Genomic DNA, 15,235 nt, shown 5'->3' with positions numbered 1-15,235 from the left:
AAAAGTAAAAAAAAAAACATATAAAAAGTATAAAAAATTTTGCATTTTTTGGGAGATAAATAATTTTTTTAAGCCTAAACATAAATTTTGTATAAAAATTTTTTTTTCTTAATATAACAGCCAAAACATGAATTTTGTTTATAAAAAAAAACAATAAAATTTGAAAATAGATCACAGTTTGTTTTACTTTCTCATTCAAGATTTGCATTATTTTTAAACTTTTAATATGCACGAAAAAAAGTTTTTTTTTAAATTATATATAATAATCTTAAATTTTAAATTTATAATATATAAATTAAAAATACTTAAATTAATATTTAAACGTAATTAAAAATTAAAAATTTTGCTCAAAGTTTTATTTAAAAAATAAAATTAAACTTAACCGCCCGTGAAGAATTTCCGTGTCCAAAATAAATTTTAAGAAAATTTTGCTAAAAATTTATTGACAGATTGTTAATATAAAATGTAAGTTGTTAAAAAAAATATATATATTATAAAGAAAAAAAAATCTAATAAAATTAGGTTAAAAATAATATAGTATATACATATATGAAAAAAAAATGCTGTTGTTGGTATTTCTTACGGTTATTGTTCTCTACTTTGAATATGAGTTACAATGACCCAATATCGGTCAATATGACACTGAGGTATTTCGTTATATAAATTTAAATAAAAATTTTTTTGAAAAATGTGGAATTTTAGAGATAGCTCTTGATCAACTTTTAACTTTTAAAAAATAAAAACTTTTTCAATATAAATTTTAAAAGAGCTTTCAACTGCGGATTAAAAAAGTTCCAGACAAATGGTTGTAGATTTGCTTTTTGAAGATAATCTCCCTCTTTTCCGGATTTTCTTTGATGCTTATTATCCCATTTCAATCCCCATATTTTTCTTTTTTCTTTTATTTTTAATTTATCCAGCTTACGGGCTTGAACTCAATAGTCAGCTGACTAAGTGCCATGGGTGTATACCTGAATTTCAACTCAAGTAAAAAAAATGTAAATCAATGTAAGATTTAAATGAGTAAAGGCTGGGGTTCTATAAAAGATGAACATATATCCTTAGGCATTGTAAGTATGCTGAACAAGAGCTATATATTATTGGCTTAAATAAACTGTTGTTGAAATTCTAAAATAAATGGTTATACGTATGTATATGGTATATATAAATAGCGGTTTGGTTTTAGTTCCAGGGAAAGTTTTTAATGAGTAAAAGTTCATGTATAGATAAAGACAAAAGACTCAATGAGTTAAGTATACTAAAAAAAACTAAATATATTTCTTTGAATATTATTGAATATTAGTCATCATGATGAACAAGGTTTATTCTCTTTCATACATATTAAAAGTCTAAAACTGTGGGTATATGAGTACTTCTTTGAACATTGTAAGTTTACTTAATTTTAAAATGGAACTTTAATGGAAACTTTTGGAGGTGATTTATAGATTGGTACATTTTTATTTATGGCAGTACAAAATAAGTAATATTGAGGCTAATTAGTATATATATAAAAAAGGCAGTTTTATTATTATTTAGTATTTGTGGAATTGGTAATAAGTTTTGTATATATTATATATTGGCAGTATAAGAGAGAAATGTACCTAACGTAAGTAAACTTAATGTAAAATGTGAAATACCCAATTAACGTTGATAAGTTAATAGAATTGTTTTAAAATAATATGAGATCTAAATAAATTCACCAACACTTATTGTATGTATTAATATGTAAATATTTTCTTTGAGTACTTTACGTGTTCATATCAGTACTTTAAAATCTTTACAGAAATTACATAAAATAATTTGAGGTGCTTTAGTAGAACTTTTCATACAAAATCTATACAAAAATGTGCTACTGCAAATAATTTCCAATGAGAAAATTAAAATATTCGAAGTACAATATATATTTGCAGCCATACAGAAGAAACGAAGGCCAATATCTACTCACAAGCGATATATTCGCTTTATTTCACTTATTATATATTTTTTGCACTGTGGTGAATAAAATTGTAAATTCACCAAGTATGTTGAATATTAATTTTTTTTAATATTTCTCACTTTTTTCCATTGTTTGAGAACAATAACTATGTAATACCATTTTTATAGATATTCTTAATAATTTTAAGTGTTTTTTTTATTATAAAAAGTGTTTTCTATATAATTTGTAAGTTACAGTAAAACTGATGGCACATTTAATACTCTTTCGATAAACCGTGCTAAATTATTTTCGTTTTTTTTTTTTATTTCCCTTAAAATTGTTCTGGATACTAATATTTTTTGTGTTAATATTAATATTTTGATATTTTGGATATTTCAAAAAATTTTCCACGATATGGCGGACAATACATATATATTGATATATGTATATTAAATACATATATATATACACAGAGTGTGTACATATATAAGTTTTTTTTGTTGTCTAGCTTAAAAGTATGGTTTTTTTCATTATTTGTATTTTTCTTAATAATACATAAATTTTTAATAAGAAATTCCTGAGACATTTTACTGGATATGTGCGCAAATAACAATTCGGAAATAATTTTCTCTCTTCAACTATTAATTATTAGTTTTTGTTTTTTGTTTTTTTTTGCAATTTACTTCCAATTTGTTAAAACATTTTTTTTCGGCCTGGTTTTGTTTTTGCTATTTCATTTAAATTAATTTAATTTAATATAACTTGATTTGATTTGATTTCATTTATATTTTTACTGAAACATCTTATTAAAATACAATAGCATTTATTTATATATAATAAAATGTTTTGTTTAAAAATAAAATTGTATTTTAAAAATATAATTATGTACAAAGTATTGAAAGTTTTTGTAATTTTTTAATTATTTAAATTAATTTTTTTTTATGCATTTAATGTACATTTAGAAAAATATTATTAAATTTTTGTATACGCGCATATGTATTTTCTTCATATATATATATATACTATTTTTTATATATATATAAAAATGTTTGTTATATTTTAAAAGTTCTTTTGAAATTAAATTTATAAATTTTGGATATATTTTATTTTGTATATTGTATTTAAACATTAAATAATGTTTAAGTGAATTTCCAAAATATATAGTATATATATAAATTTTGTAAAATTTCAGAACATTTGTACTTCACTGGTGAAAATCACTGAGTTTTGTGTTTATACTTTATACTTTTTTATTTTAAATATTTTATTTATATATATATATATATGTATACATATATATTTAAATGTATTGTAACTTGTTTTGTCGTTTGTTGTTAAGCTTAAGTATGATTTTTAGATTTTTAATGTAAAAATATTCTTAATTTCTTTTTGTTTTTTACTGATATTTATAATCCCTGATATTGTATAATTTCTTTAAACTTTTTTCATTTTGTTTTTTTTTTAGCTTAAAAATTATTTAATATTTTTAATGGCTGAAACCATGGCATTCCCGCCCATTTACTTTTAAAGTATTTTCAATTTATTTTATTTTTCATTTGGAATATGATTTTTTAGAGAATTTTGAAAATTATTCATAAAATTAAGTAAAATTATTTTAATTTTAAATGAGTTCCAATACAATGTAAAATTGAATTAAATAAATATTAATATTTAATATAATTAAAAATTTTATCAAATTTCAATATAAAAGTGTTTCAAACAAATTAAATAAAAATGTTGCGCAAATGCTCACTGTGATATGTTGCTTCATCAGATGTATTTTAACAAATTATTATAAATTTATTAAAAATAAAAAATAATTATTTAAAAATGATTTTTAAAGAATTTAATTATGTACCATTTGGTACTATTTAAGCTGTGTTTGCGATTCTAATTGACATATATGCGTATATATATTTTTTTTAAATTTAAAGTTACTATTTTTATTTTTCCTGCTATATGTAGCATTTTTATGCTATTTGCTGTTGCTATTTTATGTACTATTGAATATCTATATATTTCTTAATGTATTTTTGGAAAAATTTCAAAGCTGCTATTGTAATTAATTGATACAAGTGTTTAAAGTATTAAATATCAAAATTAAAATTTAGAATTTCCGAATGACCGTTGGATTTCTGCTTTAACTAACTGTATTATTTAAACTGGAAAACTTATTTTTTTGTTTTAAGACGAACTGCCACTACTGAAGCACACTTAACCTCTAACTCATTCCTTCAATTCTTCTATTAATTTTTCACCACAAATATTTTACAAAGAAAATTTTGCTTTTTGTTATGAGTTTCTTTAAAAAAAGTCCTTCATTCTCTTTCTTTCAATTCCACTGGCTGGGCACAATTCTTTTGCAAAGTATGCCAAACTGAGAATTCTTATGTTAAATGTATTAGAACTAATTCTCTTAAAATAACTAAATCATATATTAGAATAAAGCATATATAAGTAAGTAATTAAACTAAGCTAATTTGCAATTTATAATTAAATTAAATTAAATTACTTGCTACAACTATTTATGTACAAAAACTGTTTCACTGGAAACGCTTTAAGCTATCCCTGCAGTAAATAACTGCACGACTTCACACTTGGTAAGAATATTACCAAGAAGCTGAAATTTCTTGCCTAGTTTAAATTAAGCAGCTGCAATTTAAAACTTTTTTCTTTTTGATTAAAAATAAAACAACAAATGCAACATTTTAACATTTTCCCTGCTGCTCGATATTAATATAATGTAATGCATTACTGCACTCATTACTTTTACTTTCCTGCAATATTGCACATACAACGCGTACATATACTTTTATATTTCCTCATGTAGCATTTAATAATTGTAATTTTAAATTAAAAATTAATTTAAAATTATTTCAATTTTGTTTACTTGTAAAATTTTGCATGTACGCAACATAACTAAACTAGATAGAATCAATTAGATTGTTAATTATAAAATATATTCATTAAAAATTAATTATTAAAATAAATTAATATAAAATTATAGCTAATGCTTGCGTGTGGTGAATTATTTGTTAAATTCACCACACCCATTGAAATCAACAACATTTAATGAAATTCTCTAAAAAATTGCATTCCATCTTAAATCCTATTGTATACCTGGTGGTGGTTGTCCCAACTCGCTGGTGAAATCGAATAGACTAGCGCGTGGATGTGACAACGCATGATGCGGATGATGATGGTGATGATGTGGCACCAAAACATTTTTAATAGCCGATGTCTTTAGTAGACGCTTAAGCATACCACTGGAACCGCGATGTTGTAGACTCTTATGTGTGGTCAGTGAGTTTTTGGTGCGATAGCGTCGATGGCAGAATTCGCATACGTACAATGTATCGGATTGTTCATGCTTATCCTGGAAATGCCGTTTCAGTGAGTAATAACAGGAGAAGGTACGTCGACAATAGGGACATTCCTGTGGTTCATTAATACCACCACTTGTTGGTGGTGGCATACGTAGTGGCATTTGTGGCGGTGTTGAGGTATGTGTTGGTGTTGTAGGCGGTATGCCATTATTGCTGCCACCACTACCGGGGCGTGGCGGTGAGGTATCGTGTAAACTATAAACACCTCCACTATTGCTGCTATTATGTAAATTATTGACACCAACACAAGCCGCTGCCATTGAGCTCAGCGAAGAATTCGGTGATGTCAAGGCGGTTGGCGGTGATGGTGGCGATGAGGTAGAACTTGTTGGAGATGTAGCCGCTGAACGTATTGAATTGTGTGGTCCTATAGATATTTCATTACATTATATTAGTATTTTATTGAAATTATATATTGAAAAATTCTATTAAATTCTTTAAAATTAAAAGTGCAAAGTTAAAGTGAAATTTTAAACGGAAATGAAGAAAATAAATTAAGTTTTTTGTTTTTATATATAAATAGTATGAAAAGGTTGTTTTGTTTAATAGACGTAGCGGGGGGAAATTAATAATTAGGCGCAGCGTTTAATTGTTAAAATTTGGGTTTAATAAAAACTAAATAAAATAGTAATTAAATTCTTTGTTTTGTAGTAAGCAGCAACGCGTCTAATTAATTTTTTTTAAAGAATTATAGTTTTAGAAAGTGATATTTAATAATTTAATATATATATAAATTATTTAATGAAAATTCTAAAGCGAAAGTAGAGTAAAAACTACAGATTTATTTTTAATATATAATTTTTTGTATAATTTTCTTTTGTATTTAAGTAATAAATGCTACATATTTTTGTGAAATTGTTTAGAAAAAAATATAAAATTACATGCAAATAATTAAATTGCAATTTCACAAAAATAACTGTCAGCTTATTACAATTTTTATATATAATATATATTTTCCAACTGAAAAAAAACGTATTTACAAAAATAAAATACTAAAAGTAAAATATTTTACTATTCATTATTACAATTTTTTTTTAAATTACAAGCATGCAAACGAAACTAAAATTATTAAATTATATTTACAAAAGCGTAATGTTAAGTAATGTCAAGTAAATTACATTACTTCAAGCAATTACAATGCAAGTAATGAGAAATGATGAAGTTTAAGCTTAGCACAGCAGCGCATGCAAATATCAAAGCTGAGATGTAGATGAAATTTATACTAATTTTAATAAATATATACATACTTTTCTAATACTGAAATTTATATACATAAAAAATTAATATTTAAATAAATAAATTAAAGTAATGAAAATAATTAATTTATTAAAAAACTTACCAAATAAAAATGAGTTTTTAAATAATATGTTTAAAAATATAAATATTTTCTTTTGAAGCATAGATAATGCGCTAAAGAGAGCAAACTAGCAAGAGAAGAAAGAAAGAGAACTTCAAATTTCATTGTAAGAATATAACAGTTTGTTTACTTACAGAGAAAGTAGCGAGAGAATGCAACTTGTAACCTCCTACATTAGTTGCTATTATAAAGTATATATTATATTGACTAAATTAGCGAGTAAAATGTTTTAACGAGTATAACGTTGTGGAAAACGAATTCCTTGTATGTTACAATAGTTTAAGAATTAACTTAATATACTAAATAATTGTTTAATAGAATCAATAATATATATTAGACATAATTGAAAAATTTTATGCACTCTAGGTCTAGCTAGTTTTATTTCCACTCTTATATAAAGTAGAACATACTATCAACGAGTCGCAAGAAATCCAAAAAATTTATGCTTAATCCATTATAATAAGAAACTATTTTTATTAATAAATACAGTATTTAGCCTATTTCACTATTTAATACATTTTTTTTGTAAAGTAGTGACACAATGTGACAATAAAGTCAAGTTCAACAGAAAGACTAGTATATTAATTAGTTGTTTAATTTTAAAACACATCAGCATAAATAGAATAATAGGACAACAGCCCTATTGTGATAAACCATTTAAATAAATAATAAAAATATTTTTTTATTAAAAAGATAACTAATTCGAAAGCATTTGTAATCTACGATTATTTGAAAAAATACTGTACTGTTAAAGAAAACCAACTAGTACAATTTTTTTGTCCAGGGTAGATTCAAAATATCTGATATATTTCGCAATACGACTATAAGAAATATCTTATGAAAGTATAAATATTAATATTAAAAAAAAAAATTAAAGCATTTTATATCACAATAGTTTTAATATTTTATATTACCGAGGAACTATATTACTAGAACTTACTATATAGTTGGCATTTATTGAAATAAAATAACTAATAGTTAAGACCTTTTAATACAGATTTCTTTGATAGTTTAATATGATAGTAGACACTATTTTTGAGGCATGTATATATATATATAAAGTATTTAATTCTTATAAGAATATATGGGGTACTGGTTCCTAGTGGAGTAGAACACTGCGATTATGGTCGATCTTTTGTGTCGCAGTAATTGTAATTACATTAAACATATTTTTCATCATGCTGTTAAAATCAAGTATTTACTAGTTTTCTAAAAATAAGGTTATTTTGAGAACCAAAAGAACTAATTATTAAAGTTAGTATTAAGGTAAACCTTAAAAACGCAGCAATTGCACTTTACCTGAATTTCAAATAACTGGTGATGAATGGTTTGTTTATATTCTTAATATTAGAAATACGATTTAATTACCCTAAATAACTGTTGTTTGCTATACACATGCTAAGTGTATATACATATATATTTAAATGTATATAGTTAGTTTGATATGACATAATTCAATAGGAAAAATTTATCAACTTTTTCAAACTCTATCAACATAATCTACTTTCTAGGCAAAACCCTTAAAATATTAAAGCCCAAATTACAAGATTACAAGACTACTTTAAACCACAACCAATATTATCGTAGCATCATATTTAGGCCCAGTGTAAACTTGTCCAAAATAACGTGCGTGCATACTATGGAGTAGTGCACACCAGCCAGCTTTTTCTGGCCGTAAGTGTGCACCTAGCCTTAATATTAGAAGGACATGATTATACATACACCGAGTAGATGAAATAATTATAAATTTAAGTGCTAACTACTTAGTTTAGACCAAAAAGACCATCAGTAAAGCTTACATACTAATTCATTTAAAAAGATAGTCTCTGACTAAAGTTAGTTTAAGATAATTATCTATTAAATAAACCATAATACAATATAATAGCATTTATACAGTTTATATAATATATTTTTGACTAGTAATATTATAATAGCATTTCATTTTAACTAGTAAATAGTAACTAGTAAAGCCAACTTATTTTAGAAAAGTACTTAAGATAACCAATGAGCATATGTTTTAATTACAAGAGAGAAAGAGAGAAAGAAAGAGAGATGGTGTTTAGTGTAAGATATTGTGTAAAAGATTGTGTCTTTGTATGAGCACCAGAGTGAAGGTGTGTGCATGTTTATATAGATGAATTGTTTTGTGAAAAAAATATAATATAATAGCAAAATTTTATTTTTCATAACAAACTTTTATACTACAAATATATCACTAGTAGTAAATGCTAGTAGACCAAGTGTATAATTACAGAGACAGCTGGTGTGGTAAAGACAGCATGTGAGTAGTGAATATTTTTCTTATAATTATTATTATTATTTTTTTTTTTTACAAAGAGACAGACCAAAAAAGTTGAAGAAGAGAGTGAAGGTGAGAGAGTTATAGGTTTTGAGAGCGGTAGTAATTATGAAACTAACTACTTTTTTTAAAATGGCATATCTACACAAACAATTAGCACTAAACTTTTTTTCAAAATAGTTTAGCTTGAATTGTTTATTTTTTACTTTTACTTTTAGCTTTACTTTTTTGTTGTTGTAGCTAAACGTATTCTCACCTCGTCTCTGTTACAGGATTAAATACACAAAAGAAATTTCTGCTTCCCGCTTCTTTCTAGACACAAGGAGTGTGTGTAATTTGCTAAGGCCCGCAACTACACCGATGACACAGCATTTGTACGTTAAGTGCAGCGGCTGACGTGATAAGTGACTTCATGTTGAATGCTTTATTACAGCACTTTTTAATACTTGTTCCATTAGATTACGCGTATTTACATTTAAAGTGTATATTATTTTTTTTATTTTATAAATATATATAATTTCTATAAGTTATTATATAGTAGTTAATTAGTTTCGTTGAGTTAAGTTTTTTTTTTAGTTAAGTTAAGTTAAGTTCTTTTTCTTTTTATATATGGAAGTCAAGTGATTTATATATAACAAGTTTAACAAGTAACAAAGTTTCTAGTAAAAAAGTACTTTAGTATTTAGTATAAAATTGACTACGTTAAAAAAGTTGTATGTATAAATTTGATTGAGTGTATAGAAGGCCACGAGAGATATAATAAAATGGTCCATAAGCATAGTTCCGCGAGTTTTAGAATTGTTTTCCTTGTAATGTATAAATACGTATATATGTAAAAAAGTTATAAAATGTCTTTGAAATGTAACTAATTAGTATATAAAACGTTGCTTTAATTTCACTATCACTACTTGTATTGTATATATGGCATTGCTTTTAATATGTTTTTTACTTCAAATGTCTTTTCTTTTTTTTTTTTATAGTAATTAATATATATTATTAATATTATAATTATAATTAAAATAGTTATTTCTATCATAGTGATTATAATCATTATTAAAATTAGAACGTTTCTCCTGTTGTAGATTACAGTAGCCAGCTCGGTAAGTGTCACCAAGGCTGCCATTACTATAGATCTCATTGTAGGATCTAGCACTAATGGGTTTGTTGTTGGCACCATTATGTTGTATATAATAATCATAAAATGTCATTAGAGGTTTTACTGGTTTAGGTGGTGGTGGTTGTTGTTGTTGTTTCTGCATTTGCATTTGTTCGTAATTATAAATAAATTGTTGTAATTTTTCATTATCATTATCATTTTTATGTTTTTGTTGTGATTTTGTTATATCTAAATTCAATGTATGCGTTGCATTAATTGCTTTTGTTGTTGTTGCACTTGCGTTAGTCTCGTTTCAGATTGTCGAATTAAATTGATTATACAACTTCAGATCCTTCATTTCCATTTCGCCGGGCCGCGATTTGTGGTACGTGTAAATGTGTGTCATCAGCGAGTTGCGCGAGCAATAGACCCTTTCGCAGATGATACAACGGTATTCCTCCTGACGTACGGCATGTTTATCGGCAATATGGCGTTTAAGTGAGGCTTTAGAGCAGAGTAGCTTACCGCAAAGTTGGCATGAGAAGAGTTTCTTGGGTGAATTTCCTGGAATTTTTTTAATTAAAGTTTTTGTTTGTTGTTGTTTAAAAACACTTTTTTTTTGTTTAAAAAAAATGCAATTTATAAATATTTTAAGTAGAGACAGAGTAAAAATGATAACAAATTTTTTTTTTTATAGTACTGATAACAAGTTCAATAGTTCAATAGTTTTAACTTAAAATAGAGTTTTAGAATAATAGCTCTATGCAGTGGTACTGGTAAACTAAGTTCATGTAGTGCAAATTGTGGAAATGCATTTTTAACTATTTTTATTACTAATAAGTTTTATGCATATATGATATGTTTATATGTATGCATACATAAACTATGATGATTGTATATATACGATTCCCACACTATATATGTTGCTATAATTCATTTAATTTGCTATGCTTAAATAAAAATAATATTTTAAACTTAAAATTAATAAAATTAAATTATTATTTTTTGTTTTTTTTTTGTAATATTAAGTTATGATATATCATGAGTTAAGCTTGAGCTCTAGCTTCGCCTTATGAATTTGTGAAAAAGTTTTTATATAGAAACGAAATAATTATTATATGATAAATAAACAATAAATGCAATTTGCACGAGTATATAAGAAGTAGAGTTGTTTTGATAGAACTTTGAAGAGAGTACGTTTAACATTGAGAGAAAATTGTAGTGGTAAGTAGCGCCAGTGTTAAGTTTATGATATATTACACCTATCGATATCTTTATGTTAGGAAAAAAGAAACAAATTTAAAATTAATTCACTTTTTATTTAAATAACTCAATAGTTCTTAAATTTTATTTATGAAAATATTTGTTGTTTTTTTTTGTTTTAATAAATTTTTATTTATTAATTTTTTCAGAATTGTGTTCACATACAGCTTGCAATATTTTAGTTATTCACATAAATTAACATTTACATTTATTTGGTTTTTAGTTTTTATTAAAATAAAAAATATTATATATAAAACTTCAAACATCCGGCAAATGAACACAAAAAACATTATATTAATTAAATTTAGTAGAAAAATTTTATTACAAGAATTGTTTATTATTTAATTTATATGCTTTTGCAAAATAAATAATTTAAGATCTTGAAAAAAGTTACATTTATTAACTAATAAAAAAATAATTTCTTTTATATTAAAAAGCAGTCACATTATAATTTTCATATAAAAAAATATTCAGTATTTATAATAAAAAAAAGTGATAATATGATAATAATATATGCATATTTTTTATAAATTTTTTATTTAGAAGTGCTAAGCGATTATTTTTCTTATATAGATATATATAACGTAAAACGCCAATTTAATAATAAAGAATAAGTAAATAATTTTTATATATAAAAGCTAACAAACAATAAAAACCTATAAAAATAAAATTCAAAAGAGCAAACAAATAATTTTTAACAAATAAAAAATTTAAAAATTTTTATAAAAATATAAAAAAAAATAAAAATGTATAATATATAAACATTAATAAAAATATAAATAAAAAAAATGTTTCAAAAATAATTTTTATATTAAAAGTTAACATACAATAAAAACCTACAGTAATAAAATTAAAAAAAACAAATAAATAATTTTTAAGAAATTTAAAAGAAATTTTTCACGAAATATAACAAAAAAATTTAAAATATATAAATTATATATATATATTAAAATAAAAACTATAAAAATATTTTAAAAATAGTTTTCATATTTAAAAGTTAACAAACAATAAAGTACTTATAATTCAAATTTAAAAAAAGTAAATAAATAAATTTTAACAAATATAAAAAATAAAAATTTTAATGAAAATATAACAAAAAATAAAAATATATATATATTTCAACATATATTTTTAAATATTTTAATCATTAAAAGTATTTTTAAAATAACTAAAAATAAACAAACAATATTTTTAAAATATCTTAGAAACTTTTAAAATTATAAAAATTATTAAATGTTTCAAAACTTATTAAAAATATTTTAAAAATTATTATATTCTTTATTTTCTTATATTATTAAAAATAATTCTTAAATAATTTTTAAAAGTTAAGAATATTTTTTAAATAACTTTCAAAAGTTAAAAAGATATTTTTAAATTTTAATTATTAAAAATATTTTTAAAATAAATATAAATAAACAAACAATATTTTTAAAATATCTTCAAAATAATTTATAAAGTTTTTTAAATATTTTAAATATTATTATAAGTATTTGTAAAATATTAAAAAAAATATAAGAAATAATTTGGGATATTTTGAAATATTTGTAAAATATTTAAAAAAATATAAGAAATAATTTGAGATATTTTTAAAATAATTAAAAATATTTGATTTTAAATAATTATAGTATATAACGTAAACCTTTGTTCAGTTTTAGGCTGCTATTGTATAAATAAATTAATTATATTTAATTATTATTGACTGCTTTTTAATAATTATTGTTCAAATATAATTTATTAACAAAATTTATATAAATGCTGTTGTGTTCAAGTGTTGTATGTGTAATTTGTTATTTTTTGTATATTTCATTTCTTGTTTTTGTTGATATTTAAAAACTGAAATATTTAAAATTTCTTGGATATTTCTATCATATTTTTCATATATGTATAAACTTGCTTGTTACTATTTCCTTATATCTGTTTACTATATTAAAATGTATCTGCTTTAGGGTATTGGTATTTTTCTCTTTGCTGTTTTAATTGTGAAAACTTTAATGTTAAATATGCTTATAATAAATTATTAAAAGTATTACGGATTACCTTGGCTTGGAGCTATATAAAGGTATGTCTTATTTTTTATATTGTTTTTGAGCTTATTTATTTTAATAAAAGAAGAAGTCATTCTATTGAGTTTGATTATTGATGCTATTTTTATTTAGTTTAAGTTTTTAGTATTAGTATTAATAACTATTTTAATTGTAAAATATTTTGTTTTTATTGTAGTAAATTTATTTTTATATTGTAGGCTTATTTTTCTGCTGTAGGAAAATGCATTCATATTACAACTATTTAAATGTAACGTAAATTTATTTAATTTATTTTTATTTTTATTTCCTTGTTATATATGTTTAATATAATATGAAACAACGTTTAAAAAAAAAACAAAAGCATTTATATGCTTACTGTAATTGTGTGTGTGTGTGTGTGTGTTTATGTGTGTTGGTGTGTGTGTACTGTAATATGTAGTTTTGTTTGTGTCAAGTTCACCTATTTACAACTGCAAACAAATTAAGTTTCATTTTAATAATTTTTTTTGTGCTTTTTTATTGAAAACATTTTAGAAATATAGTTTATTACTCATAGATATTTTGAACTATTTTATATATGTATATATAAAAATTTAGTATTGGAGTTTATTTATAATTACAAATTAAAAAAAGTATAAGAACAAAATTATAATAATATTGTAGTGGTTAATATAAAATAGCATAACATTTATATATATATATACATACATACATATATATATATATATATTTATATGTTACATTTGAATTATTAATGTTCAAGTTTTATGTATATAAAAATAGAAATTATGGACATTTTTTCGTGCTATATTTTTTAATACTTAAAAACTTTTTTTTTCATAATTATTAATTAATTTAATTTAAAATTAATTTTAAATTACAAGAAAAACTTTAAGCAAATTTTAACATATTAAAAAAAAACATGATTGATATAAAATTTAAACAAATATAAAATAAATATACTTTATATATTAAATATAAAAAAAATATTAATTAACATAAATTTATTGTATATATAATTTGGTATCAAACAAAAATCATAAAAAAATTTCAGACTTTCCTTTTTTTGTATAATGCCAACATTTTTAAAAAAAATTATTAAAAAAAATTTTTTTTTTAAACTTATTTTGAATTTAAATTTTAGTTTTGTTTTTAAAACGCACATTCTTATAAAAATTTCATTTTCATAATGTTTTGCAAATTTTTTGTTTTTGCAATTTTCGAAAAGCTTAAAAAATTCAGTCTTCATAAACAAAAATATTTTATTTTTTTAAATAATTTTAATGCTTAATTTTATATTTAAAAAATTTTGATTTTATTTTGTAAATTTTGTAGAAAAAATATTACTACTTTTATTTAATAACAAAAAAAAAATAATTAAGTTTTAAATATATGCCAATTGTTGCCAAATCACAATTCAAATTTTATTTTTTAATTTGCAAATTATTAATTTTTATATAAATATTTTTGTTTTTCAAACATTTTTGCAATTTTACCTAAAACTATCAGTCCCTTCGATATAACAAAACATTACTTATCGGCGATTTTTCACTTTTCTTATATATAATTTAGAAAAAATAAAATTATTCTCAATTTCATGTCAAAGCCAAAATGTGCGTTGGTCCAAAAAATTAAATAAATTTTTTTCATTTAAATGTAAAATATATTAGTTTAAACGATTTTTTCTTTAAAAAAAAAAAACTTAAAATGATATATTGAAATTTTTATGAGATTATAAGAAAACGGTTCTCCAGTTAAAGATTTTTTTATATTTTAAACTGCTGTTAATAACAGATCGCTGTAAAGAAGTAACAGCGCATGCAAATTAAAAGATTCGAATGATTCAGCTTAAAGAAAATTTAACTTTTTTATTTAATAAAATTAAATAAAAAATT

General features: G+C 22.3%; 1 protein-coding gene across 2 annotated transcripts in view; it reads right to left on the bottom strand.

Annotated features, from left to right (window-relative positions):
- Positions 1-3,767: 3,767 nt before the first annotated feature.
- Positions 3,768-15,235, bottom strand: part of LOC119670416 (broad-complex core protein) — a 45,373-nt gene continuing 33,905 nt past the window's right edge. Inside the window, exon 7 of one of the 2 annotated variants that reach the window (XM_038080668.1) lies at positions 3,768-5,668. In XM_038080668.1, the coding sequence (XP_037936596.1) occupies positions 5,025-5,668 (644 nt within the window). In that variant the 3' untranslated portion in view covers positions 3,768-5,024. Of the gene's footprint in view, positions 5,669-9,938; positions 10,618-15,235 lie in introns of those variants that run through there. The other variant, XM_038080669.1, reaches the window with a different exon arrangement.

Source organism: Teleopsis dalmanni, chromosome 1 (assembly GCF_002237135.1).
Source record: "Teleopsis dalmanni isolate 2A chromosome 1, ASM223713v2, whole genome shotgun sequence".
NCBI lineage: Eukaryota > Metazoa > Arthropoda > Insecta > Diptera > Diopsidae > Teleopsis > Teleopsis dalmanni.
Note: the sequence above shows the minus strand (reverse complement) of the source record. Positions and strands in the feature narration are given on the sequence as shown.